At 43.0% G+C, this 27,758-nt stretch overlaps 2 protein-coding genes across 7 annotated transcripts in view; one reads left to right on the top strand and one right to left on the bottom strand.

Annotated features, from left to right (window-relative positions):
- The window catches only part of clcn2a (chloride channel, voltage-sensitive 2a), a 48,819-nt gene that overhangs the window by 14,798 nt on the left and 6,263 nt on the right, over positions 1 to 27,758 (top strand). For 3 of the 6 annotated variants that reach the window (XM_085805084.1, XM_085805083.1, XM_085805080.1), the window contains exons 2-21: positions 5,227 to 5,395; positions 10,124 to 10,255; positions 11,361 to 11,489; positions 11,865 to 11,998; positions 12,285 to 12,374; positions 13,888 to 13,911; positions 14,449 to 14,527; positions 16,640 to 16,765; positions 16,992 to 17,076; positions 17,484 to 17,585; positions 18,819 to 18,921; positions 20,214 to 20,369; positions 20,463 to 20,532; positions 20,619 to 20,729; positions 21,268 to 21,481; positions 21,621 to 21,754; positions 24,597 to 24,841; positions 25,229 to 25,340; positions 25,475 to 25,521; positions 27,225 to 27,293. In XM_085805084.1, the coding sequence (XP_085661210.1) occupies positions 5,227 to 5,395; positions 10,124 to 10,255; positions 11,361 to 11,489; positions 11,865 to 11,998; positions 12,285 to 12,374; positions 13,888 to 13,911; positions 14,449 to 14,527; positions 16,640 to 16,765; positions 16,992 to 17,076; positions 17,484 to 17,585; positions 18,819 to 18,921; positions 20,214 to 20,369; positions 20,463 to 20,532; positions 20,619 to 20,729; positions 21,268 to 21,481; positions 21,621 to 21,754; positions 24,597 to 24,841; positions 25,229 to 25,340; positions 25,475 to 25,521; positions 27,225 to 27,293 (2,331 nt within the window). The remainder of the gene's footprint in view (positions 1 to 5,226; positions 5,396 to 10,123; positions 10,256 to 11,360; positions 11,490 to 11,864; positions 11,999 to 12,284; positions 12,375 to 13,887; positions 13,912 to 14,448; positions 14,528 to 16,639; positions 16,766 to 16,991; positions 17,077 to 17,483; positions 17,586 to 18,818; positions 18,922 to 20,213; positions 20,370 to 20,462; positions 20,533 to 20,618; positions 20,730 to 21,267; positions 21,482 to 21,620; positions 21,755 to 24,596; positions 24,842 to 25,228; positions 25,341 to 25,474; positions 25,522 to 27,224; positions 27,294 to 27,758) is intronic. The other 3 variants (XM_085805082.1, XM_085805081.1, XM_085805085.1) reach the window with 3 other exon arrangements.
- On the bottom strand, positions 1,547 to 3,957 carry LOC146970550 (zona pellucida sperm-binding protein 4-like). Its single transcript, XM_085805086.1, has 8 exons — positions 3,632 to 3,957; positions 3,332 to 3,519; positions 2,834 to 2,931; positions 2,560 to 2,717; positions 2,286 to 2,478; positions 2,056 to 2,203; positions 1,896 to 1,971; positions 1,547 to 1,719 (listed from the first exon to the last, which is right to left on the bottom strand). The coding sequence occupies exons 1-8, from the start codon at positions 3,909 to 3,911 to the stop codon at positions 1,598 to 1,600; spliced, it is 1,263 nt and encodes a 420-aa protein (XP_085661212.1). The 5' UTR covers positions 3,912 to 3,957; the 3' UTR covers positions 1,547 to 1,597.

The raw sequence follows: 27,758 nt of genomic DNA, 5'->3' as shown, positions 1-27,758 counted from the left end.
AAAATGAATCAGTCCTTTTTTTAAAAAAAAGATAAACTTTGGGGCTTTTAATACCTTTTATTGTGATACAGCAAAGGGACGTGAGTCGGATTCAGACCTGCAGGTCACTGCGGTAAAGACTGTGGTTACTGTACATGGGCTGCACTTCATGGGGTGAGCCACCAGAGCATCCGTGGATCGTCAAGTCAGTGAGCGAGCCCTTTTTGTCCCCTTACAGTAGGTCAGCTACGATGCTAAGGAAATTAGCCACAGTTCATAGTGAAGTCAAATACAGTGGATGCCGTCAGAACACAATTGTAACTTAACAAACATAGACGGAGAGAGTCAAGGTAACGTAAAAGCGGTATAAATGATGTCCCATTGGTGTCAGGTACTGGAAAGATGGCGATGATGGAGCAACTACCTCTGAGCGTCAAAACCGCTCTTCAGATACCTGTAGTAGGTATCATGTGGCTACATCCATCTTAGTGTAGCTAGTCTATATTCAGGTCCAGTATTGACAGTAGGATTCATTAAAGACCTAGAGAGTCCACAGCCGCAGCATAGTTAATGTGTTGTAGTTTTCAATTCATTTGCTTAATTTATTCCCTTATTTAACATCCCACACACTCCTCTATGTCCATCAGTTTGCTTTAATTGACAGTGGCAAAATGTTTACATTTCACTTGTGACATGTTTGTGTATGCGTGTGCAGCAGCTGCTGCTAGTGTGTCAGCTCACACTTATTTGCCGATCCTTCTGGGATTTAGCCATGTAGCTTATGAGGCAAAGCTGTTGTCTGAATATGATATATAGCTGCATCTTGCGTAAATGCCTCGCAGCAGGTTGGAGGTGATGGTGGAGGCAGATGAGCATCCCGACAGACTGGATGGACGTTTTTTTTTGCGCCGGTCAGAATTGAACCTGTGCAGCTGCTCTGCTTTCCCTCTGCACCTCCTGTTCATGCGAGCAGAAAGAGCGAGTCTGGAGGAGTCGTGATGCCCATCTCAATGAAGAGGAGGGGGTGGAGGAGTTGGACAAAAAGGGGGAGGTGGTGCGCAGAGCAGTGGAGGAGAGATGCTGCAAGTTATAGCATACACAGAAACCTAAGGGGACTGTTATCAAAAAAATATATATATATATAACGACAGCGAGAAAAGGAAGGAGACGAGCAGTGAGACTGCAGGAGTCGTGATGCTCATCTTAATGTGGCATGCTAGAAAGAGATCAGTGTTAAAGGGAACACATGGAATCAGGTTTATGCCATCCCAGTGCTGTAGAAGTGGTGTTATTAAGCACAACATTTAAAGTACTACACGTCCCTTTCTCAGCCACAACCACTTTTCACAGCTGAAAAATGGGATGTAAAATTTCCATCTTTGTACCATTTTAAAATTCAGTAGAAACATACTAAGTATCCCATTGCAATGCAACCTTGTGGTTTCTCAGCACAAATCAGTAAGGGGTTACATTACCACACCATCTGAATGAAATGAGGGGGGGAAAAAGCTACCTCAGCAAAAATGTAGCGCTAGTGACCTTCAAGAATTTCCGACATGAGCCAGTGTTTAACATGGGCTTTAACAAGCTTTTATTAAAAATTGGGACAAGCCGACAGTCATCGCTTAGATGTGGTGTTTGAAGCTGTCGCAGTCCTCTGCGCTGTCAGGATCACCTTGCCGCTTGAGACCAGAGCCCCCCGTTTTGCGGAAACCTTCCTTGCTGCAGCGAGTGCTCTCCCTGCAAGAGAAAACACAATTGCATCTGTCGTAGTGACCTCTGGGAACTTCTAGCAATGCACAATGCCCACTCGATTAGTTCAGGGTGTCTGCAGATACAGTCAGACGGCCTCAAGTTTTATGATATTGCCGAAGCAGCTGTATTCAATTTGATCAAGGCCTTAAGGAGCTACTCACGTTGCCGGTGGCATGGCTGTACACAAGAGTTTGTGCTGCTGGGGTAACACACTGCTGTAGCACAGTGGATGAACACCTGAAAAGGAATATCCAAGATATGTGATCAAGAAAAATACAATTACATTTATAATTGAGGCTAATGTACGATTCTGAACTGTACCGTGTTCTGTTGAGGCGTATAGGTGTTTGGATCCACAAACGTGAACATTTTGACGATGAAACGTTTGTGGTGCGATGGGTAATGAAGTCCAGAGGATCCGTCCACAGGCACCACTGTGGTTAAGTAACTGTCATCATGGTAGGGACACCTGTATCCACGGAGAACAGGTCAAACCACATGCCAAGCTGTTCAACATGACAATTTTATATACACACACGTTTCTACTATACCCATTAACCAGAAGGTCCCATTGAGGCAGGCTTTGAGGGTCGGGGCTGGAGGTTCCCCAGCAATGCTCCAGGTTCAAGACAACGTTGGGATCGGACCGCTCCAGGACTCGTACCTCAACATACACCGGCTCCCTCAGCCTTTTAGTGACGGGATAGTCTGCCGGGCTGTAGAAAGAGGTGTACGCTGCCTCCTCTGGAACCGGAAGAGCTCAGTTTTAGTATCGAGAATGATGCATTCACCGGTATTATTCTTAGTAACGTCCGAGTCGCTTGCCTTCCACGCATCCCTTTGAGAAACACGCCCCATTGGCCAGTCTGAGCTCCACCCTGAGGGGTCCTGCAGCCGCGACTGGCACAGGGGGAGGAAGAGAGTTCACCTCCATGACAAGAGCCTCCACAGCTGTGCCTGAATATCTACACTGGAACAACAACCTGTTGGGAGGACAGGGAGAGAGAAGGGCGATATGTTTACATCTCAGGAAACCAAGTTGGTCCAAAAAACAAAAGCGACCACCACAAACAAGAGGCTTATCATTGTGTGAACTCACTCAAAGTGACTATCCCTGGTGATTGAGCCTCTGGGGCCGATTCCCACTTCATATGAAGAAGACATGTGGTTCTCATATACAACATTACCCTCTTCCTCCTGTAGGAGAAATACATGTTGAAACAATTGAATGTAGATTGACAGTCAATTGCGTTTAAAGCAGGCAAAAAAGAAAGTGTCAAATATCATTGACTTCCATCTTCTGAAATGGAAACACTGATGTTTCAGAGTGTCAATTTGTATTAAACTAAAGTGACAGAGAGGAGAGGAGAATGGTAAAATGAAACTGCCTATTCTTGCGTGCTTTATTTTTAAGTTGAGTACCTCAAGTCTGTCTAATAAAAGAAATGAGAATTAAATTTTGGCTGCAGGAATAGACAAAGCTGGTATTTATAGAGAGAGACCAGCTGTCAATCAGAAGTTAAATTTAGTAAATAACCGTCACAATCCTAAAACAATTTTAAGCATCAGATCAATAATACTGTAATTAAAGACCCACCTTGATCGTAGTACCACATGCAGTCACGGCGAACTGAAAGATGGCGAAGGCCGAGGTGAGACCAGCAGGGGCACAGGAGGGGTGGTTCGTCTCCAGCAGGCTGACTGAATCCACATCTATGTGGGGCAGAGTGGCATCTCGAGCCACAACCACCACAAACTGGCCATCCCTGGTACACTGCACAGTCACTGGATGAGAAGAGGAGAGGAGTGGGTGTTGTTGCAGTAGTCTGTTTAACATTACTCACCATGTAGTGTTTGTACGAGAGGCACTAGAAGCTACGCTGGAGAGCACAGATACCTGCTTTCCCGTAGTAGCACTGCCGCCCATCGAAGCAGCAGTTTATGTTTTCACACTGCTCGGCTGAAATATCTGAAGTCCCGCACTCGATCTTCTCATTCTCCTCCACCTGACATTTGTCAAAGGGAGCTGCAGACGGAGGAACCCTCAACAGTTGCTTCGGCGGCTGAGTAGGAAGAGGAGGTTGATGTCTCTGCGGAGACGGCATCCAGTAATTCTGGGCGGTAACATCACAAACTGAAACAGCAACCACGACGACCACTAAACCAAAAAGCCCCATTATGGTGTTGGTAACCTTCCTCACACTGACCAAAACCTGAAACTGCAGCACCTGTGGTCTAGACGCAGGCTTTATACCTGACTGATGGCGTCTGCTTCACTGGGACGCTGCCTCTCGTCGTTAGGAGTCAATTGTGTGGCAGGCCTGCTGGGGTAATCAGCTGGGAGCTGACAGGTGCAGCTCATTGTCTGTTCATCTGTCTGAGAAAAAGTCATTACACCGCTGTGGAGTCGATGCTGAGTGGAGGGGTTTTTTAAGAGACTTGAGGAAATTAGAGGAAGGCAGTGCATTTTTGTGACACCTGCTCTGTTAACTCTTGTTTACAGAAGTTAACTATCTTCACTAATATAGCTACTAACTGAACAACCTGCTGCATCACATGAACCAGTCTGACATTTTTGAATTTGAATTTGATTTTTTTTTATTTTTGCACAAAGTTAAAAGAATACAACATGAAACATGGTAGGTAACAATAGGACAGTGCAGGGGGAGGCAAAAAGCCACAAGGGGCTTATTTTTAAGCCTCCACCTTATATTACAGTTTAATGTGAATATACTGTACTGTATGTTGGAATCCAGTTGGCCTGCTCTCCCTGCCTTTCCTGCCCACCTGAAGCTGCCTTCATCAGCTCTTTTAAACCATTTCCATGTTTTCCCATATTCCGTGTTGTTAACTGTTTTCTTGTCTGTATACAACATCTATTGCACGTCTGTCTGCCCGTCCTGGGTGAGGGATCCCTACTCTGTTGCTCACCCTGAGGTTTCTCCAATTTTTTCCCTGTTAAAAGGGGTTTTTGGGAGCTTTTCCTCAGTGGATGTGAGGGTTTAAGGCGGTGTTTTTCAACCTTGGGGTCGGGACCCCATGTTGGGTCGCTTGAAATTCAAATGGGGTCGCCTAAAATTTCTAGTAATTGATTAAAAAAAAATACTGATAAAAATATATTTTTTAACCAATTATTATTCTTTTTCAAATTATGATTAAAAACGCCACACACAATCTTAAACAACTGTATTCTTTCACTTTCTCGAATATAAATTGAGTTCAAATAAATTCAGCATACTGTATGAAAATATCTGAGTTGACGAATCTTGATTGACGGGGTCGCCAGACATTTGTGATGTCAAAATGGGGTCACGAGCCAAAAAAGGTTGGAACCACTGGTTTAAGGGCAGAGGATGTTGTCATGATGCCGTGTAAAGCCCTTTGAGACAAACTATACAAATAAAATTGCCTTGCTTTGTCATTTCTTTCCCTCCCTCCCACTCGCAGTATACCTGTAGAAAAAAACTCTTTTTCTGTCTTTCTTATTCGCAGATGTATGGGCGGTACACCCAGGAGTTGGGTGTGTATGCCAAGGAGGAAGCCGCCCGCCTACGGGATGGAGGAGTGCGGGACGGCGGAGGACTGCGGAGGAACACCAGCGTCCGTAGTCGAGCCGCAGATCTACTGGAGTACGAGAAAGACCCCTGTGCAAAGTGCCAATGTAAGTGATGATCACGTTAACAAGCCCCCAAATCATCTGTGGAGGGCGTTTGCAGGGAGAAAGTGTGCAGGTGGTGCAGCACGCAGACATATCCTGAAGGTCAGACCAAAGCAGTGTTTAATGTACATGAACAAAGTGTGTGTGTGTGTGTGTGTGTGTGCCCTGAAGCAGCCTTGTGCAGCAGATTGCAGCGCTTCAGCGAGCGTGAAAGTTGTGTGAAAACACCGACTTCTTTAAGTACAGCAGAGCGGCTACCTGACTCAGGGGAGCAGAGGGAGGATGTGAACAGGATTAAATGTGACTGATCTGAGCAATGACCTCCAGCCATCAAGGCCGTCCCAATGTCAGACAAAGACAGCCCCCTCTGCTGGCTGCCAGTGGCCCACGTGTGCACGTCTGTGTGTGTGTGTGTGTGTGTGTGTGTTGGTAGGGATGTTTGCTTTGCTCTGAGTGTATTTTTGTTTGTGCGAGCAGATCTCTGATCTGAACTGTCAGATTATTTTATGTCTAGTCTTCCCAGATGACTGCAGATAAGGGAGTGGCACCGGCAGAGAGCTCCACTTCAGACTGATGTACTCGACAATAATAGAGTGAAGGATTGTGACTCTCTTCTTCTCCCTCTCTCACTCTCTCTCCACCTCTCTGTGGATGTATGTTTGCATTCACCCTCCTCCAGTGGTTCTTATTCATATTTGTACTTTTAACCTTCATTTATGCAGCTCACTGAGATTAAAGGGATTATTCTGAAAGTCAACAGAGCGCCAGTGCATTTCTGAAAGGTTCAGTTCGCCCACGATGAAATTCTATTAGAAATCGTCCCCAACAAAACTCTTGATGAAATCATTCATGAAATCCCCCTCACTAACACTGCGTTGATTGGATTTATGGTTGGTTTTGTGTATGTATATATATGTGTGTGTGTGTGTGTGTGTGTGTGTGTGCGTGCGCGTGTGCGTGTGTGTGACTTTGGAAATCTAGTCCATTAATTCAATAGTCAAACAACAAGAACTGTTTACCAGCTTGAAGCAAAGATTTATTATTTGTCACTGTTGAGCAAAAATTCCCAAAGGTCACTGATTGTCTCAGTCGTCTATGATAAGAAAACCAAATATCCTTGAAGTGCGTTAAAACGCCCAGTAAAACACTCTCTCTCAATCCCTAGAAATAACAGTTGAATTATAATGTTTTTAAATTTTCTTCAGTTTTAAGGTCATCCGGGGATAGGACTGTCAGTGCATCCAAGGGTACGCTGCAAACAGGAACTGCTAATGAATAATTAGGTACAATATTAAAGTCTTAACACTTACACACTAAATAATCTCTGAAAAAATTAGAGAGCGGCTGAGCTTCGTCTTTTTTTTCCACGCGTGCTGGGGCGAGTGAGCCACCGTGGCCGTTTTCCAGGCTCCGTCTCTGCCTCTTTGCCCTTGTGACTAGTGATCTGATTAAAGCTCGATAGATTGCACCATAGGTGAAAGCTACACTATATCAGCTCAGCCTCGCTCGCTGGCTGTAATGGAAGCCATTTAAAATAATCACTCTCAGATCAGGAGCCAGCCAGAGTGATTTGTGTGCTTACTGTCTGCGTGCTGCTGTGTGCGCTCGTAGATCAAGAGTTGTTTGTATTTTTAGACTCATCTTTAGATAGACGCTCAGGCTGGACGGCTTCTGCTGCTGCTGCTGCTGTCGTGTTAGGTAATGTGCACGGAGAAAACCTCCAGAATCGGTGGAAGTGGGAGTTTTAGTGTTTTCCTCTCATGTATCTGTGTGTGGGAACATCATCTCTGTGGGTGATGGAGTACGAGTGTGTGTTGAGATCAGTTAACTGAGGCTGCGGCGTTGGAACAGGGCAGCCTACACATGCAGCTAGAGGCTCTGCCGCCGGTCATGATGGAGAGCTAAAAACATTTACAGCCCCACCGTGTTTATTTTCACTCACAGAATCAATCTTTCTGGGATTTCATAGCTGCCGTTAGTTACTCAGATCTCCGTCTCCGTGGATCAGCGTCACGTTTTGTGTCACATGTTGCGTGTATGTGTGTGTGTGTGTGTGTGTCAGGTGATGCAATGCAGGACTAACACAGGTGGGGGAAAATGTCTGGCATTGGGTGGGATTTTATTGTGGGATCAGGAGAAGACATCTGTGAAAACCACTGAGCCTGCGGATGTGAGCGCGAGCCAAGGTGCACACGGAAGTATGGCAGGTGCCAGACTGTGTGTGTGTGTGTGTGTGTGTGTGTGTGTGTGTGTGTGTGTGTGTGTAAGAGGCTGTAGGAATGGGACTTTCCCCAACTTCACTCATGTGAGTGTCCAATGGACCGTGAAATAAAATGTATAGATCCAGGGAAGAACATGGCAGATCTAAAAACTGATTATATCGATATTTGTCCATTAAATGTACAGTGTGTGAGTTGTTAATCAGTGTCCACTGTGTGACATGTCTGTCTGCACATCAGTGTTTGTGTCCCTGTTTGCATTTTCTCTGGTGGCAACTTGCCCTCCAGCATGTGGCCTGGCTACCAGACAGCTTGCCCCGTCACACACACACACACAGTTGTGTCCCACTTCCTTTGGGAGATCAGCATCCCCCCATGACCTGAATCCTCCTCCACAAAGGCTGCTGAAATGTCTGTGTCTCTCTCTCTTTTCTAACATTTACATTATATTGTTTACTATGTCTGTTGTTTAGATGTATGACCTTTCGGTACAAGCAGCATTGAGTTCAAACAAAAAGGAAAATATCAGCAAAATTAGATAGCTGCACTTTTAGACATAGTTTAAAACCTGCTGCAAGAAAAGACTTAGTGATATTATTATTTTTTCATTATGCTAAACATAATCCCTGATTTTAAAAAACAACATATACTATACCTTTATTTTCATCTTGTTTATTTATTTTCTTAAGCAAATGTTAAAAAAAAAAAAAAAAAACAGGAGAAAGAAGTGCAAACAACTCGCTGTTTAATTACACAAATACTACAACAGTGAGAATCTGTCGCTTTTATTTGTCTCACATTAGATAATTGAATATTTTTGTTGCGTGTGTCACTGAATAAAATGATGTGGCTCATTTATAATTTGTGTGGCCCACCACAACAATCCAGTACTGGCTTTGGTTACACAGGCAAACTTCACAGTGTTTGTAGAATATGCTCACTGTTGGTTTTGGTATCACCGGCTTTATCCTTTAAACAAGACGGGCTGCCTGACCCACGTCTTTCTGTTTCTCATTTTTTCATCATCATCATCATCATCTGTTGGTTTCTCCAGGATGAAAGTCACTAAATAAGTTCATATCAGGACGGTTTAAGGAGGAAAAAAAACGGAAAAACAAGAGTAAAAAAGGGAGGAAAGCTTGAGGTATCTTGATTGTAGCATTTTTATGAAATATGGACCTGGCAAATGTGTTAGTAGCACACTTTTGGCCTCTCTGGGGACGGGCACATCTATGAATGCTCTGGATATTGAAGTGAATTCCAGGCTTTGGCAGTGTCCACAGACAAGAGAGAGGAAATGAGTCCAGTGATGCTTCTTTTAGCTGACCTAGCTCAGAGTTATAGATTATAATGTAATGGTTAGAATTTATAACCGTGACCCAGCTTTGTTTTGTCGCCGTATTCTCATATTTGAGGTGGATGGTGATAAAGTGACGCTGTTGCGCTCATCACATTCACCACGTACGGTAATAACCTCCTTTAGTTTTGTTATTGTTCGTCCACCACTGCTCACACCTGGTAAATACACAGCATCTCTCTGTCCACTCTGCTCACTGTGTTGATCAATCTGCTTCTTTAGGTTGCATCTGAAACTGGATCCTTTATCCCCCTCCCCCCTCTCTCTCTTCTTATTAGTCCTCGTAATAAATCATCACATGATATGTGTTCAGTTATGACTCGTCCAGGCTTTTATTTCCACCAAGTCGGACTAATGTCATGTTCTTATCTCAGATGTCCCTCAACATAATCTCACTCAAGAGTCCGCAGGAGGAACACAACCTGACATGATCTTCTGACAAAATAATTTAACAATCTGTAAATCAAACCAGTAAATGCTTCCCCGGCAAAAGGACTGAACATTAAACACTCATAATTTCTCGCAGTAAAAGTTAAGTCAAACAAAAACTAATAAAATACATAAATGTCATGAATATTGCAATTCTTCTGGAAACTGCATCAAGAAAAGATTTATTATGGATAAAAACTACACAGTTAAATTGTTCTTTGTTGTTATTCCAGTTCAGTCCCTGACTGTTGCCACAGGCACCACTGATGCAAACATACTATGATTATTAAATGAGATTTATCACACTATGGCAAAAATGCATATAATATATATTTCTTCTTATGCATATATTTTACATTGCTCAACCTCCTTGTACTTACATTTATTTTTGTAAATTTCACACTTCCCTTTTTAATTTGGTTTTCAACATTATATTGTGTGTTTTTATAGGTTCCTTTATTGTTCTTGTGTTGCATAAAGCACTTTGACTTACCTATGAATCATGTTTGAAATCCTGTACACCTGCCTCGTCTTCCTTTCTCCCTAAATCCTCCCATTCATTTCTTTTCTCCCGTCGTTACAGCTTCGCCTCTTTCTTCTCCTTCCTCTCTGACTCTGATGGCTCTTTGAATCTCTCTGCACTCCCACTACACTGTGAAGTTTTACTTTTGCTTTTCTTCTCCGTCAGCTCTCTCTCTTCTCTCTCTCCGTCTCTCTGCCCCTCAGTGTGTGCATCTCGCTGCCAGAAGTTCCTGATCTCGCGGGTGGGCGAAGACTGGATCTTCCTCATTCTGCTGGGGCTGCTCATGGCTCTGGTCAGCTGGGTCATGGACTACGCCATCGCTTTCTGCCAAGAAGGTAGGAAAGAGACACAGAGGCGGATAGAGAGAGAGAGAGAAACAGTGAATGTAAGACTGAACTGAAGAAAAAATAAGACCGGTAGAAGTCACACTTCATAACGAATAGCTAAGAGGCCGTGTCAGGCGTCATATGAAGGGGAGTAATGGTAAAATATTAATACAAATTGAGTGAGGTTCTGCCACCGAGTTGTATCGATCCTGAACAGTTGCTAACAAAGTGGCTTTCATTAACATTTGAAGGATCGATAAATAGGATTTTTACTTTCACAGCACAATTTTAGCAGGGTTATTAAGTTAAATGTAGTTAGTTTAAAAACTAGACACACACTAACACACGTTTCTCTGTTTTTGCTGTTTGACCCCTGGATGAGAACTTAGACAATAGGTATCAGAGACACCAGGTTCACTAGGTAAACTGTGTTTTCTGCACTGAGACAGTCAACTCATGATTTTGTGGTTGCAAAGTTGTCTCATAAGCACATAGTTTGTTGTGTGTTTGAAATGAGTGATCACAGAGATAATTATAGAGACAGAAAAGTGGAAAACACATCACTCTTTCACCCCCAAACTTTCCATTTTCTATTAGATCACTGGTTTATTCAATTTCACCAAAATTATCAACGGCATCATTGATTTATCTGCTCACCACACCACCTGTAAACACAACAGGACATTTTTTGGCCAAGACGGTCAAGGACCTGACCTCTGTTTTCTTCGTCCTGTGTAAAGTTTGCACATGTACCCACTCACTGTGAAGTGAAAATGAAAACTTTGCCACTGGTTGCATTGGTTTTCATGTTTACAGCAGCTCAATGAACAGATGTGGACAGAATGGAAAGAAACAGATGCAGCCTCATTTGTAGCAGACCCAAGTATCTTTTCCTCCTCTTTTTTTTAAAATGGTAAAATCGACTGTGGGAGAGCTAAATGATGCATGAGGAGGGGGAGGCCACCGGGCTGCTAAAGGTGAAGAAAATCCATGAATAAGGGCAAATCTTGATAGATATGAGAAGAATTGGCTGTTGATGACGTAGTTTTCCACTGCACTCTGTATTGTGTGTGAAGTTACTTATGTGTGTGTGTGTGTGTGTGTGTATGTGCAGCACAGAAGTGGATGTATGGCGGACTGGACAGTAACATGCTTCTGCAGTACATCGCCTGGGTCACCTACCCTGTAGTGCTCATCACTTTCTCAGCGGGATTCACACAGATACTGGCACCTCAGGCTGTGGGTAAGACACATACACACACACACACACACACACACACACACACACACACGGTTTATGCATAAACATATGTATTGTCATCTCTAATCCGTGGTCACATATCTGTGTCTGGATAATGTAATTGGCCCTTTAATACACCATAAAGCCTCCAAGGACATGCTCTCTACGTTTCCTAAAATATTCCTCCGATGGGATGTGCATACGGAAAACTATATGAATATCAATCAGCTTTTTCCCTCTCTTCTCCCCCCCATCCTCCCATCCTTACTCCTCATTTATTCTTCTCACCCCTCCCTGTGTAATTGCTCTCTTTCAACTCATCCCCGTCTCACCAATCCATCATCCCAACCTGGCATCTCTCTGCTTTTCATCCTGCAGGTTCAGGCATTCCTGAGATGAAGACGATACTGAGGGGGGTGGTCCTCAAGGAGTACCTGACCTTCAAGACGTTTGTGGCCAAAGTCATTGGTCTGACCTGTGCCCTGGGCAGCGGGATGCCGCTGGGGAAGGAGGTACAGTAGAGGAAGGTTTTGAAGTTTCTTACTGTAGATTGCAGAGAGGATAAATAAATCCTCCAGTCTAGAATAATTACGGCCACGGCTGTGAACACAAAGGAGCGATTTACTGTGCAGAACACTTGCATTTCCCATTCGGGGGCGTAATAAAGTTGTTTGAACTGAATCTGAGGAGGTTTTGAGTAATGCCCCTGAACTTTAAGCGCTGCATGCTCTGAACTGTGCTTTCAGTCATAACTGTTTCCTAACATCCTTATCTCTCTCTCCTCTGCCTCCCTCTCAGGGACCCTTCGTTCACGTCGCCAGCCTCTGCGCTGCTCTGCTGAGCAAATTCATGGCTGCTGTTTTCGGGGGGATTTACATGATGAGAATGGTAACTACCGTTTTTTTTTTTTTAAAAGATGTTCCCGACAAATTTCCAAGCAAACAGACGCACAAATTCAAATTTGTTTCAGTTACTGAGCTTTGAGGACATTCACTGATCGTGCCTCTCACTGGGGTTTTCACCATTTTGACGAAATATCCTTTCTTAGAAATCAAATGTGTGAAATCAAAAATGTTCCTCCCATTTAAAACGTTAAAACGTAGAGTTTGGTCTGTTTCATCCAGTTCTGTCCAGTAGCTCCACAGTCCTCACCACAGCCCTGTGTTGAAGTATTGTTTCCTATAATCTAATGATTCTGTAATTAATCATCATTAATTGAATGATTGATCCATATACTTCTGTTCTGTAACTTGGCTTTCCACTGTACCACTAGAAATCTGACCTCGCTCAAAGCTGCAACACCTGTATTTCTTTTCATTAACCTCTTCTTAATGATGGAGACCAGTGCTCTCTTTTCAGGAACAGTCCCAGTTTGATGATCTATGGCCCAATGACTCGCTCCACTGGAGCATTTGAGGGTTAAGGATTACTTCATTAGCCACCTACAATTTGGGGATCAACCAGGGGACACTAACCACTTCTTTGACCACCTGCCCTTTATGCCTCACTACGAAAATAAGACAAATTATGTTTTTTTCAGAATTTACCTTTAGGGACTTACTCCAAACATTCATGTTTTAACGTTGGTGATTAATGTAATTGAAACATGGATTTTTCTTTTTACCTTCAAACTATTTTAAAATTACAGGTACAACATTACAAGATAACCATGTAAACGGCCGTTCAGAGCCCATGTATGTTCTTGTGCTAGATATAACTTGACCTGAGTGTTTGAGGCTACACATAATACAGTTTATTGTCAGAATTAAGAGCCAAGTAGTGCACCTCAACAAAAATAATATGTAATACAATTTAGTTCTATTTATATAGCGATAGAAATGATTCAAAAGGGAGTGAAAGTGAGTAAAACAAAGAAAGAAATGGAAAGAACGACACACACAAACGCAGCTGCACAATGAAAAGTCTCTGACGTTTCTTTGACTTTCTGCCACTCTCCAGGAGACGCTCTCTCTCTCGCCTCCACTCATGTGCGACCTCACCCCGGGGCTCCTGTTTGTTTCTGCACTGGACAGTGTGCGCCGTGCGTCTCCTACTGGGAGAGCGCTCCTTCTATATGTACCAACAGCGCCAGCGAACCTCGTCAGTAACGGAGAGACGGTCGACCACGGCCATTAAACACAATCAGTCTGGGAACACGTTAATTCAGTCCAGTGTGGAATCAAGACTGTGTTTGTCCAAGCTCATTCGCTGCTCGTTTGATTTTGTGTGATTTGGATAATGAGTTGGATGTCTTCCAGGAGGATGATTTAAAAAAAAAAAAAAAAGGTAACCTCTCCACTCGCACAGATGGCACTCACACATATTTCTGTCTGTGCTTTTTTTTCTTCCTTTCTTCTTTTTTGTTGTTGTTGTTGTTTTTGTTTCACGTTTACCGCTAAAGGAAGAACCCTTTGAGGGATGCAAGGTATGAACGCATGAGTCGGATAGCTTCTTTATTGCCAATCCCATCCACATTAATAATCCATGCTGCCCATTTCAAGAGGCTGAGATAGATTGATGCCTTTTGTCTGTGCTGTTTGATTCTGTTCGGTGAACCGTCGCGGCGAGGCATCGATCTGTGTTGTTCAATACAAACATCTCATTCCATGACTCCAACAGACCTGTGTTTTCAATTTTTGGCCTCCTATATATCTCACCGCTCACGTGTGTACTGTAATGTCAGTGAATGTGAGAAGATGCAGCAGCAGCAGCAGCAGCAGCAGCAGCAGCTCTTCAGGAAAAACTGTTGCATTTTTGAACAGTTGCTGACTTTGATTTATTTTTTATTTTTTCATGACAAATGCTCGTTGTGTATTGCGTGTTTGTGGCATTTGCACGTACATGTACACCTGTTGGGCTTTGAGTGTGTGTGTACTGTATGTGTGTATGTGTGTGTGTATTTCCCTGAATACACGGCCCTGTGTGTGTGTGTCTGTGTGTATATCTGACTCTGTTTGGACAGAACGAGCTGAGGAACACAGAGATGCTGTCGGCCGCCTGTGCAGTGGGTGTGGGCTGCTGCTTCGCTGCCCCTATCGGAGGTGAGGCAACATGGCCGCAGCAGCAGCCTCTGATTGAATGGTATCTAATCATGGTAGATAATTATGGCAGCTAAATTAGATGAGGAAAATATTTACCCCGCTGGCAGCAGAGGATGCCAGTCTTGGTCAGTCCATCAGTCTTAACTGCGATTCGGAGCGTCATAGACCTCTGTATCTCCACAGCTAATGGCCACATTAAATTCATGATATTCAGATTATTTATTCACGTCAGAAGATGTTCCCCCTTCGCTTTCGATGACCCTGTGATCCCCCCCGCCCCCCCCTCAGGGCCCCAGTCAGGTCAAAAATCGCTTGATCATTCACATCAGCTTATCTTTAAAGCAGGACTGCAGGACGTTTGCATGTAAATGAACATCTGTTACATTCGAGGCCTTGCCAAATGAGTTTACACAATGCTGATCAAACCTATCAGCACCATGTAAATCTGCATCATAGGATCTTACTCAGCAGATGGAGATCCACACTTGTCTTGGAAATGTAGATGTTAAATCTTTTTTTTCTCGCAGCATTGAAAAGACTTAAAGGGATAGTTCAACATTTTGGCAAATTGGCCCATTGCCATAATCGCTATAGTCATAGCAGTAGGTTCATTACCTTTAATTGTAGGTGTAAGCTATTTTCAGTACGGCGGAGCGCAGCAGCTGGCTGCTCAGAGCTACGCTATGGAGGCTAAGGGAATTTCTTGGTTTCCCTCATTAAACTCATCAAATTCAACATCCCAAAACTCCACAGCGCTTTTGTAGACAAGTTGTGAGCTGCACAACCACCACGCTATGAGATAATGACGGAACGATACGAAACGGAGCCGTTTTCGAGGTAAATACAGGGTAAATACGGAGACTGCTTGCTGAAAAACTGTCCCTGAACGCAACGCGCATCAGCGGTTTTGTATGAATTTACCTCGAAAACGGCTCCGTTTCGTATCGTTCCGTTATTATCTCATAGCGTCGTGGTTGTGCAGCTCACAACTTGTCTACAAAAGCGCTGTGGAGTTTTGGGATTTTGTATTTGATGAGTTTAATGAGGGAAACCAAGAAATTCCCTTAGCCTCCATAGCGTAGCTCTGAGCAGCCAGCTGCTGCGCTCCGCCGTACTAAAAATAGCTTACACCTACAATTAAAGGTAATGAACCTACTGCTATGACTATAGCAATTATGGCAATGGGCCAATTTGCCAAAATGTTGAACTATCCCTTTAAAAATAGTGGCTTCAAAAGTTTTGGGCAGTTTAACCTTTCTCTGAGGCCACTGCACATAGAAATATTGGAAACAGCCTGAAGGATAGACACACTCTGAGGCCATAGTTTGAATAAAAATAAAACAATCTTAAGGTTTTTTTTTTTACCCAGCATTACACAGCCATTCTCACGTCATCTGCTGATTGAAGACTGCGATAACGAAGACCCAAAAAAAGCCAGCATGAAAGCCTTGAGTTATGATTATTTTGTCAGATTCTTCTGTGTTATTGTTTGCGCAGAGGAGAATAGAAATGATGCTCGTGGCGACACGTCAAGATGCAAGTGGGGCTCGTTTTTGGCACATGATTGACACCGTGCCTCATTCATTTTGATCAATTTGACCAGATCACACTGACATACAGCACAACATATACTCAGTATGCACTAAAACCTCACAGAGGATTCATACACATGAGCAGAGCAAACAGGAGAAATGACCATGTTGGCTTATTGCAAGGTGGTAAATGGTAATAATGACTAGAATGAGCCGGCTGTACATGTGGAGACCTGTGGGACGATGTGTTGAATGGTTACCAAACAAAAAAACAAAAAAACTTACAGCTGAGAGTCAAATATTTTATATTATATTATAACTAAGAGTAAATTAATATTCTTTATGTTTTGTTTCTTTGTGAGAAATTGGGGAAAAACATAATTTTCTAGACAAAATAATGAATTTATTTATAAAGAAAATTAATCAACAGATGAATGGATAATGAAAATAATCGTGAATTGCAGCCCAAACAATGATGCGCTCTAGGATATGTGATTATAATTGTGATCAAGAAAAAGTTGTGTGTGGTTGTTGTTTTTTTTCCTGTGTGGGATTAAATAAGTGTGTTTATTTGATGCAGGGGTGCTGTTCAGTATTGAGGTCACTTCAACATTTTTTGCTGTGAGAAACTACTGGAGGGGCTTCTTTGCCGCCACCTTCAGTGCCTTCATATTCAGAGTGCTGGCAGTGTGGAATCAAGAGGAAGGTAAACAATAAAATACATACTAAATAACATTTGTACAGTTTTTATTCATTTGTCTGTATCTCTCTGTGCATGTGACTTTACCTATAATCATTTGTTCTGCAATGATAATGAAGAATATTACATTATATCATATTAACTATAATTGTCGTCGGTGCCTAGATCCATTCAATAGTCAGTGTAATGACATTTTGCTGCACACAGTGAGAACAATCCTCTTTTTCCTCAGAGACCATCACTGCCCTCTTTAAGACTCGTTTCCGTCTGGACTTCCCGTTTGACCTTCAGGAGCTGCCAGCCTTCGCCATACTCGGGTGAGTGCGTTTTCCTCTGGATTGACGCCACATGATTTAACTGATCCCAGAGCAGTTTGGCGCCGAGCTTAACAAGGAGACCTGGGCTCTCATTCAGCGCTGCACATTTACATTCCTGTACTGAGTCTTGAAGGTTGATTTGTATTTGATGAACGAGGCATGAAATGAGTTTTTTCCTCTGCTGATTACATATTGGATTTGTTTGATGCCCAAAACGCTTTAACGGAGAAAACAATGAATTAATGGTGGTTGGCTTCCTGTCAAAGCGCTTCGGAAAAAACAGTGACTGACTTAACCAGGTGAAGCACAGCTGAAGCTGAATCAGTGCAGTGACTGTGGCTCAGGTTTTTTGTTTTTGTCCCAGGATGCTCCTCTGGCTCACAGGTGCGCCTTTTGTCTGTGTGTAGGATCGCCTGTGGTTTCGGTGGCGCTCTGTTCGTCTATCTGAACCGGCTGATTGTGGAGTGCATGAGGAAACAGAAGACTATCAACAAATTCCTGCTGAGGAAGTGAGTGTCCGACACCTCTCGTTGAACAGAACCATAACACTTTTCACAGATGGACCCTCTGTCTTCTTCTCCACCTTAAAGGGATAGTTCAACGTTTTGGCAAATTGGCCCATTGCCATAATCCCTATAGTCATAGCAGTAGGTTTGTTACCTTTAACTGTCGGTGGAAGCTTTTTTTAGAGCTACGCTACGGAGGCTCATGGTATTTCTTGGTTTCCCTCATCAAACTCATCAAATACACAATCCAACAACTCCACAACGCTCTGGTGGACAAGTTGTGAGCTGCACATTCACCACGCTATGAGATAATAACAGAACGTTACGAGACAGAGTTGTTTTTGAGGCAAATGCATCTTATTATCTCATAGCGTGGTGAATGTGCAGCTCACAACTTGTCCACCAGAGCGTTTATGGAGTTGTTGGATTGTGTATTTGATGAGTTTAATGAGGGAAACCAAGAAATCCCATTAGCCTCCGTAGCGTAGCTCTGAGCAGCTCACGGCTCTGCTCCGCCGTTCTAAAAATAGCTTGCACCGACAATTAAAGGTAACGAACCTACTGCTATGACTATAGGGATTATGGCAATGGGCGAATTTGCCAAAATGTTGAACTATTCCTTTAAAGGGGCCTTGGTGTCCAAAGGTAAGAAAACCAATTTAGCACCTCCAAAGCTCACTAATAAACATGTTAAATCTGGTCTGTATGTTCATTTCTGAGCTTTAGAGGTGCCTATAAATGGAGATATTGATCTTCTGATAGATCGATTCCAGTTAATTTGCCTCAGTCATCAAGTCTTTGTGCTAAGCTGATAGTCCTCAGGTCTTCTACATATTTGAGAGTGCTATCACTTTTCTCATATACTGTATCTCCCCTTCTTCAAATCAGTGTATTTCTCCAAAATGTTAAACAATTCCTTTTAAAATTGCTAAAAAAAATATCGAAGATGCATCTAGAAAAGCCACATTTCAACCCGTTAAACTGTAATTACATCTAAGAAAGATCAAAATCTTGCTCCTCTGCCACTAAACTTGTGTTTAAAATTGGCTCGGTGTCTCGTGTCACAGTGTTAATGTAGTTTTGGGATATTTAGGTAAAGTCCTTGTTCAAATTGGGTCAGTTTCACCCACATCACAGAAAGCTATATTTAGCCTTCCCGTCCTCACCACCACCACCACCACCCAGAAATCAAGTGTGCACATACAGTGACAAGTGCACCCATTAATGACCCCGCAGTCCCTCTCTCCCTGTCAGGCGTCTGGTGTATCCTGCACTCGTCACCCTGCTCGTCTCCACGCTCACGTTCCCTCCGGGCCTCGGGCAGTTCATGGCTGGACAGGTGAGAATGTACTTTCACACTCCTCTGACAGTATGAAAGCACGTCTCTATTGTTGCTAAATGATTGATGATAATTTTAAATGAAGCGAGAGCTGGTGTCAGGTTGTGGGTTTTTTTTTTTTTGTTGATAGCATAAGCTATTCAGCGCTGCCGTGCTGTCTGATGGATTACTGTGAAGACAATGTTCACTGCAGAGTCACAGCCACAGAGCGTGTGCAGATCTGGGGGCTAAAAATATGCAGCTAAAAACTAAAACAAATATATTTTTACTTTTTTCTTTATTTTTTCAACAAATGCAAATATCAAAAACAACCAACGTTGTTTGGTGTTAGCATTGTTTTATATTTAGATTTCTCTAACTAATGAGGCTTCAGAGCTGCTGCTGCTGCTGCTGGATGCAACACAGCACAGTATCTTTGCAAAAACAAAACCAGGAAAGTAAAGCCTCTCGTTCAGGATGAGTGGATGTCGGCACATTGTGCTGTGCTGCCACTGGAGAAATTGAACAAAATGTCAAAAAGAAAAAGAAAAAAAACGTGAAGTGACTGTGGCTTGAGCTTCTGTAGGCAGGATTACGGAGCACACAGCAGTTTGAGCCAAAGTTGCCCTCGCACCTGCCACGCTGCAAAGTCTTCCTGCATAACAAGCCGTTTAGTTTCACTCTGAGCCTTTCAGACGCTCATAACAAGAAAGAAATCAGCTAGTCAGTCAGCTCGGAGAATTTCTTTTTTTTTTTTTGTTCCAGTGCAGATTTCCTTTGCTCATTTATGCAAAGTTCCTGAAACAGGATAAAACAGATTCCTGCACTAATATCACGAAAGTGACAGAAAAAAAGTCATTTTCATTAGTCTACACTGAAACCTGAAGCTCAGTGGATCAACGTTGTCACAGGGAACATGATGGTATTCTGCATTTAGCTCAAACCAATATAACCCAACAACAATATGCCATACTGACTAGTTAATACAGTTTTTATTAGTTTTTTGCGAAAGAAAATGAATTAAACTCGTATACTTTATTTCAGTACCACTTCGTGCCGTCACTGCTGTCAAGAGAGTCTTTAAAACAGTTGTTGAATCGAGGTACAAGGCTCCAGATGTCAGTTCGCGTTTGAAAATCTGACTTAGTTTGTTCCCATGTAGGCGCAGAAAACACCGAAACACAGCGAGATGCTCTTGAACGCAGCATTTTTGTCCGCAGGGAGTCTTTGCTTTTGACCTTGTGTGGCCGATAGGTATGAGGAACGTAAGACACAGACATTCACATCAACCTCTCCCTCGTCCGCTCTGTCAGCTGACGCAGCACGAGTCTCTGGTCGCGCTGTTCGACAACCGCACGTGGTGCCGCCAGGGCGTGGCCGAGGAGTTCGACTACATCAGCCACCACCACGCCTGGAAACACCCTCAGGTCAACGTCTTCATCACGCTCATCCTCTTCATCATCATGAAGGTAGGTCGGCATCCGGCGCCTTTTGCATCCGATGATGGCGGAGATTTTAAGTTCATAATTTTCTCAGATGGACTTTTTCTCTCGCCGTTTCAGTTCTGGATGTCTGCTGTGGCCACCACCATGCCCGTCCCGTGTGGAGCCTTCATGCCGGTTTTCCTGATAGGTGAATAAAATCTGATCATCTGTTGGTTTCTCCTGCAGCTGTGAGAACATCCCATTGTTAAATGCGTGTATCCGTCTGTGTGACAGGTGCAGCATTTGGCAGACTCGTCGGAGAGGTCATGGCAACCATGTTTCCTGATGGCATCCATGCCGACGGCAGCGTGTATCCCATAGTTCCTGGTGGTTACGCTGTAGTTGGTGAGTTCGTACGCTGAACTTTAATTCACCGTTTCCTACGTAATTTGCCCTGATAAGTCATTTTCCCGCTCTTCCTCTCTCCTGCATGATTGAAATCGCTGCCGCTGCAAAGCTGCAAAGCTGCAGCCGTTTTTATCGCTTCATACCAGCTTATAGAATGTGACTGATGAAAATTGATTCCACTTAAGTCGAACATTACGTTTTGGACCAAAGTAAAATAGAAAATTGTTCAATACAAAATTGCCACGGTCGTGACTCAGTGGTTAGTGCGACAGGATGCCGTTAAATGTTATGAATTAGAACGACACCCTGTAGAACAAAATCCTGTTTGGATTTGCAGTCTTACAGTAAACTCTCCTCTGATAAATCACGCGCAATTATGGTCGCTGCATAATGAGCGGTCTAATTTCTTATTCCTGTCAAAAACACGATTGATCACACACTAAATCTTGCTCTATTTACTCTTATTTACTCCATGTGGACGGAGAGACAAGACACAACAGATGATTTCTCTTTAATTCACCTCCCTCCTACGCAGGTGCTGCAGCGTTGTCTGGAGCAGTCACCCACACGGTTTCCACAGCAGTCATCGTGTTCGAGCTGACCGGTCAGATCTCCCACATCCTGCCCGTGATGATCGCCGTCATCCTGGCCAACGCCGTGGCCCAGGCGCTGCAGCCGTCTCTGTACGACTCCATCATCCGGATCAAGAAACTTCCTTATCTGCCCGAGCTGGGCATGGGGCATCACGAGTGAGTCCAGTCTGAGTCCTTATTAGTTGTTTCTCCATCTTCATCATCCTTCTTTCTACCCCTCTCTTTGATTTCCCTCCCTCTCTTGTTTCCTCCTCATCACTCACCGTCTGTCTTCTCCCCCTCCTCCACCGCTCAGGAAGTATAACATCCGTGTGGAGGACATCATGGTCAGGGACGTGCGCTACATCACTCTCAGCTCTTCCTATCGGGAGCTGCAGGAGATGCTGCTGACCGGTCAGCTCAAAACTCTGGCCCTGGTCGAGTCCACAGGTGAGTGCCTTCACTTTTAATGTGACCCCACACACAGTTACAGCTCTGGGAAAAATTAAGAGACCACTCCAAAATGTTCTTAATAAATCAGCTTCTCTACATGTATGGCAGCCATTGATTCCAGTGTCTATTGAACTCCAACACAAGCACCTCACTCTACTTAGCTGATCACCTGGACCAAATCATATTTAATGAGGAAAAAAGATTATAAATAAAATAAAATAAAAACACTGCTGCGATTATTAATTGGGATTATTCCACCAATGTTGATTTCTAAACTCTTCCTACGTTTAAAAAGTAGTGTTGTGTTGTTTTAAAATTAGTGTGAACTTGTTTTCTTTGCATTATACAAGGTCTGAAAACACCAGAATTTTTTTGTTATTTTGACCTGTTGCCATTTTCTGCAAATAAATGCTTAAATGACAATATTTTTCATTTCATTCATTTCATTTCTTTATTTATTGAATTGGGACAGTGCATGCACATTCATCAACACTGACGCATTAAGCATTAGTGTAAATGTGCCGGACTTAGCACAAGCCGCAGTCCCAAGGCAGGTTTCTAAAAAACATAAACACAGAAGACTTTAAAACCTTGTGATGACAAGTCATACAGTGGACAATTACAAGACAGAACACAGACAGACAATATCAAGGCAAAACATTAATTTGGTTAATTTGTTAATTGGTTGATTTGTTTTAGTGATGTTGTATTGAGGGGGAGGATTTTATATAAGCCCTTTGGGCTTCTTTTCCTCCCCTGCACAATTATTTGTCTTTGTATTATTAAATAAAATTCTTGTTTTATCATTGTGCATATGAATAAAAAAAACAAAAAAAACAGACGCAGACATACAAAATAAGAACAGACAATTTTAACCCACAGTTAAAGAACAATATACCATACATGCCCAGGAACAGACATCAGATTAAACAGTATTTAAGCTATATGAGTACATGTCTGATTTGTTTTTAACCAATGTTTATGATTTTTTTTAAAGACTAAGTAGTTGTCGCAGTTTCTGATGTGTGGTGGTAACTTGTTCCAGTACTGAGTTCCTCTTACAGAACTGACCAGTTTTATTTCCAATTTGGGAGAAATTTTGTCAGTAGGTTATAGAATGAAACAAAAGTGTTCATTTTACTCAAACACATGGTTATGAATAGTAAAACCAGAGGAACTGATCATTTTTGAAGTGGTCTCTTTCCAGAGCTGTATGTTTGAACAACACTGCTGTATAGGAGAGACACTTTCCCACAAAACCAGGTCCATAACGAAACAGTTTTCTGTGTTTGGTGTGGAAGAACTCGACCGCCCTGCACAGAGCTGCTGACCTCAATCCCTTTCCACTTGAGATGAAGTGGAATGAGCCAGGGCCTTTATCGCCAAACATCAGTGTCGAACCTCATTAATGTTCTTGTGGCTGAATGGGAGCGAATCCCCACAGCCAGGTCTATAATCTGGTGGAAAACCTGAAACCAGAAGAGCAGAAGAGTCTGTTAGAGCAGCAGATTTATGTGGTTATATTGAACAGTTACAAGTAACGTGGCTGCAGTTTTTTTGAATGAAATGTACTAATTGAGTTCAACTCATAACGGAAAATGGATGGATATTAGTACTTTTTTGTTATTCACCAAAATGTGAATGGGTTAGGGACTGTTAAATTGTGAAGTTAACAACATGCATGGGCACAGGGTTTCACCTGTACTGTATAAGATCAAAGCCTGAAATATATTTAAGAAAAGAATAGCCTAATGCTTGATGTTAGGTTATAAAGAGAAAAAAGAAAAGAAACAAGCACTAATCAATTAGATTATAACTTGAATCAAATACCCAAAATATCCATGAAATAAAATTGATATAAATATATATGTGTGTGTGCGCCCCAGGGAGAGGTCAAAAGGTCAACGCAGGCAGAAAAGTTCAGGTCAAGTTAGTACAATAGGAGAGAAACATTTTATGGTTAGGATTAGGCATGCGGCAATCAAAATAGCTGATATTATTAATATTATCATTATAATATAATTATTAATTATATTAGATATTGACTTATTATGGCTAGGGTTAGCGCCATCCACACTGCAGCTATTGGAAATAAATAAAATAAATCATCAAAATCCATATGACAAGAATATAAACATGTAACAATACATAATAATCCTGTATAGTGCCAGATAGCAGCTCATATAGATGGGAACTATAGGAATGGACAACTTGATTGGCTAGTTTAGATTATGGTGCGATCTGATTTGTTGCTAAACAGCTGGACTCGGCTGATCATGAGGATCGGTGTTAGAAAGGGAGGAAACCAGAGAGGTTTGTTTTGTGTCATTAAAGGGACAACAAGGAGTTTTGGAAAGCAAAGTGTTTTCATACTACGTTTACCATGAGCCTCCGCACGCACGGTGAAGTTCTTGGACCGGCGCAAGACGGACGTCTTGTCAAGAATGTTTTCATTCATCAAGAATGAAAGTCGGAGGTTTAAAGACGATCAGATACCGCCGTAGTTCCAACCATAAACGGCGATTCGGCGGCGTTATTCTCATGACCCGCCGGGCAGCGTCCGCAAAACCGAAAGGCTCGCCCAGCATTTCCACCACTAATAATAATAACAAAATAATGATAGAGACAAAGCGATATATTTAGCGAAAATGGAGCCATTAACAAGTGTAACGTAGATTCATCCACATTAAGGTGAGACTTTTTTATAACCAAATACAAACTCCTCGTTGTCCCTTTAAATGAAACAGTGGTTTTATAAAATAACATATTTCGATTTCACATTTTCTCAGATTTTTTATTCTTCTCTTTCTTTTTCTGTCTTTTTGTTTTCCTCTGTCAGACTCCATGATCCTCCTGGGCTCCATAGAGCGGCTGCAGCTCCAGTCTCTGCTCGCTCTTCAGCTGGGACGCCAGCGGAGGCTCGAGTACCTCCGCCAGCTGGCCCAGGACAACGGCACCCACGATCAACTGCCCAGCGTGACCAGCGACAGCACCCCGAGCTCGCCCAGCACCACCCACGCCCACGCCAACGCCTCCTCGGCCAGCGCTCGCCAAGCGGTCCGCTTCCTGGTGAGCACCCAACAGGTGTGAGGCGTCCGGGGGCGCCAGGGCTGGGCTGGGGCGAAGTCTGGCTTGGGTTGGGGTTGTAGCGGTAGACTAAGAGTGGATCAGACACAGCATGTGTGGAGCATGTAGCAGTAGGTAAAGGCACAGATGGAGGTTTTGGACAGCTGTTGTGGTAAGTGTTGACAAACTGTGTAAATGTCTCATATTTCTATTTTTACATTAACACATGTTTCCTGTGTCTCTGTCGTCTGTGCCCTTACCTGTGCTGTCCTGTTTGTTTACGTGCATGTGCTCGTATTTGTCTCTTCTGTGTTCTCTGTGTGTGTGTGCGTGCGGATGTGTGTGTATATGTGTGTGCATGTGTGCTTGTGTCTGGCTTCTTCTGTTAATATATTTTCCATGTAGATCTCCACAGAGGAGTCTTCTTCCTTCAGCCCAGTGGTTTCCAATGTTCAGCTTCCACTGAAATCTGCCTTGAAAACTGTGTCTGCCATCAGCGACACAGAGACGCCAAATAGTATGTACTTCACACACAGCGGGACGCTCAGTGGAGCGCAGATGCGGGACACAGAGAGCGAACATTTAAATAAAAGGTGCAGAATTCAAATCCAAAAAATGTAATAAAAGCTAATTGTTGTTTTCTTCTCTGAGGCTCTCAAACTCTGTCCTGCGCCGACCAAGACAAGGAGCTGCTGGAGGTGAGAGCAACAGCGAGACGGAGAGAGGAGAATTTGACAAATGCATGGGTGCGAGTGTGTGCTGTGAGAGTGTGTGACATGTATCGTACGCAAAAGGTGTGTGCGCGCTCTCTCTGAGTCCACGTATATGCCATCGTCTTCCTCCTCCTCCTCCTCCTCCTCCTCCTCCTCCTCCTCCTCCTGCTGACGGGCAGGATGATCCACCCACAGGCAGCAGGGTTTTCCTCTGAGATCTCACGCTCTGGTCGTGGCTTTTTAGTTTGAAACCCTGTGTGTGAGTCATTGCCTCACCTCACCACACAACACATCCACTGCCAGTCAAACGTTTTTGAACATCCTACATTTTAGCATTTCTGGTTAAATCACCGATGCACCGATGGATGGGGTAAAGTCACTTTAAACCTTCTCTGCAGCCAAACGCATTAAAAACAATAAAAGTTATTCTTAACTCGTAGCAGCAGAGATCAAAGTTTCCAAAGATGGTAAATAAGTCCGACCGGCCTCTGGAGAAATCTGTATGAAGTGTATATAAAGCCACTCAGTTCACACATCGTATAGCGCTGTAGTTTTGTCCTTTGAAGCTGAAACTATTTAAATAGAGCTGAAATAATTAGTTGATTTATCAGTCAGTGCAGTGACAGAAAATTAATCACTTTTTTTTTTAAAGTTCATTTAATTTATGAAGCAAAAAAGCTGTTTCTTATGGAAACGCCTCACATATTAGGAATTCCTTCACTGCTGTTGCTGTTTTATGTTGTTGTAAACTGAAAACACAGTTTTACACCGTGGGCCGGACAAAACAAGTCATTTGAATGTGTCACTCCTGTCTCTTTGGAAGTGTAATGGGCTGTTTGTCGTTACCTATTGTTGAGCAAATGAAAAATGCAAGACGGACTTATCACAACAGACATGTGCATCTCCTGCTGAGTCTGTGTTTTCTGCAGCCCAACATTTGTGCTTGGGATTGTTGGAAAAGCACTGCTGGTAATAATAACATGAACAAAGGCTCTGCTGCTCGGTTCATGTGTCCCAGTAAGTCCTGACGGTCTGACAGCGAGGCAGCATGGACAACAAGAAGCTGAATAGAAATCGGTCATTTTAATTTTATTATTTTCACCTGTGTTTTTCCTATAAACAGGATACTTAGTAGAATTAAAACCAAGTTTAAGCAATATAAATATAAATGTTAATATGTATATATACATATATAATCCATGCACAATGGGTTTATTAGTCCTTTTATATAAATCCTAAATCTTCTTGTTTAATATTTATATATCAAATATGCATCACACTGAGTCTATTAGTCTGTTAGTCTTAAAACCATCTGTAATCCTACGGAAATGGATGGAAATCTTATATTTTGTACTTCAGGGGACATTATAAGTGCTGAAACCACTTAACATAGAAAATGCTCGAATATATGGTGTTTAAAACCCTTTCCTCTGGCAGTGTATCTGTCGTCCAATGTTGTGTTAACATTGGGTTTCTTGTACAGATTTCGTGCCCTCACCTTCATCTGTGGTGTAGTAATTATACCCTTTCAGCAACATTGTGCTCGCATCACGGAGACTTCTCCCGGCAGAAGTCAGACTGCGATGTAATGTTGCAGAGACGCGGTGTTAAAGGGGTAAAACTGTCCACTTTCACTGATGCTGTGTTAATATTGTGCTGTGTTGATGCCTTCTCTCCTCGGCTGGAAGAGCCCGGCTGGGCCGGCTCCTCCTGAAAAAAGAAAGGCCAAGCCCAAACGAGTGAGGATCTCCATGGCGGTAAGATTGTCTGCCGCCTAGAGACTGTTGCTTAGTAACCGTTGCCTTGCGACACGTACGTAGTGAGCGCTGGACCAAAGTATTTGTGGTGCACCAACCAAAGCATTAGAGCGGCTTTGCAGAGAGAGCAAGAGAAAGTGTGTGTGAGAGAGAAAGAGAAAGAGGTTGGGCGCTTTGTAAAGTGGTAAAAGGTTTAATCGCTTGTGTTGAACTAAATGTTTCATCAGCTTCCCCACAAACTGCCGTCAGTTGTTCTGTGTGGTCGTGTGGTGAGTGTTGGAGAAGTGGTTTGTGTTTTGGTTTAGATGGTTGATTCTTTAAGTTATTGCTGCTGTGGTTTTCTTGGCACTTGGTGCACAGTTTGATCAATAACCCATCCTCAGTTCACTCAACTGTTTATCCCCGGACGGCAGCAGCTGGTTGTGCAGTAAAACACAAGCCATGACATCTTTACCTATAAGAAAA

Source organism: Trachurus japonicus, chromosome 17, assembly GCF_045865225.1.
Source record: "Trachurus japonicus isolate A0001 chromosome 17, Traja_1.0".
NCBI lineage: Eukaryota > Metazoa > Chordata > Actinopteri > Carangiformes > Carangidae > Trachurus > Trachurus japonicus.
Note: the sequence above shows the minus strand (reverse complement) of the source record. Positions and strands in the feature narration are given on the sequence as shown.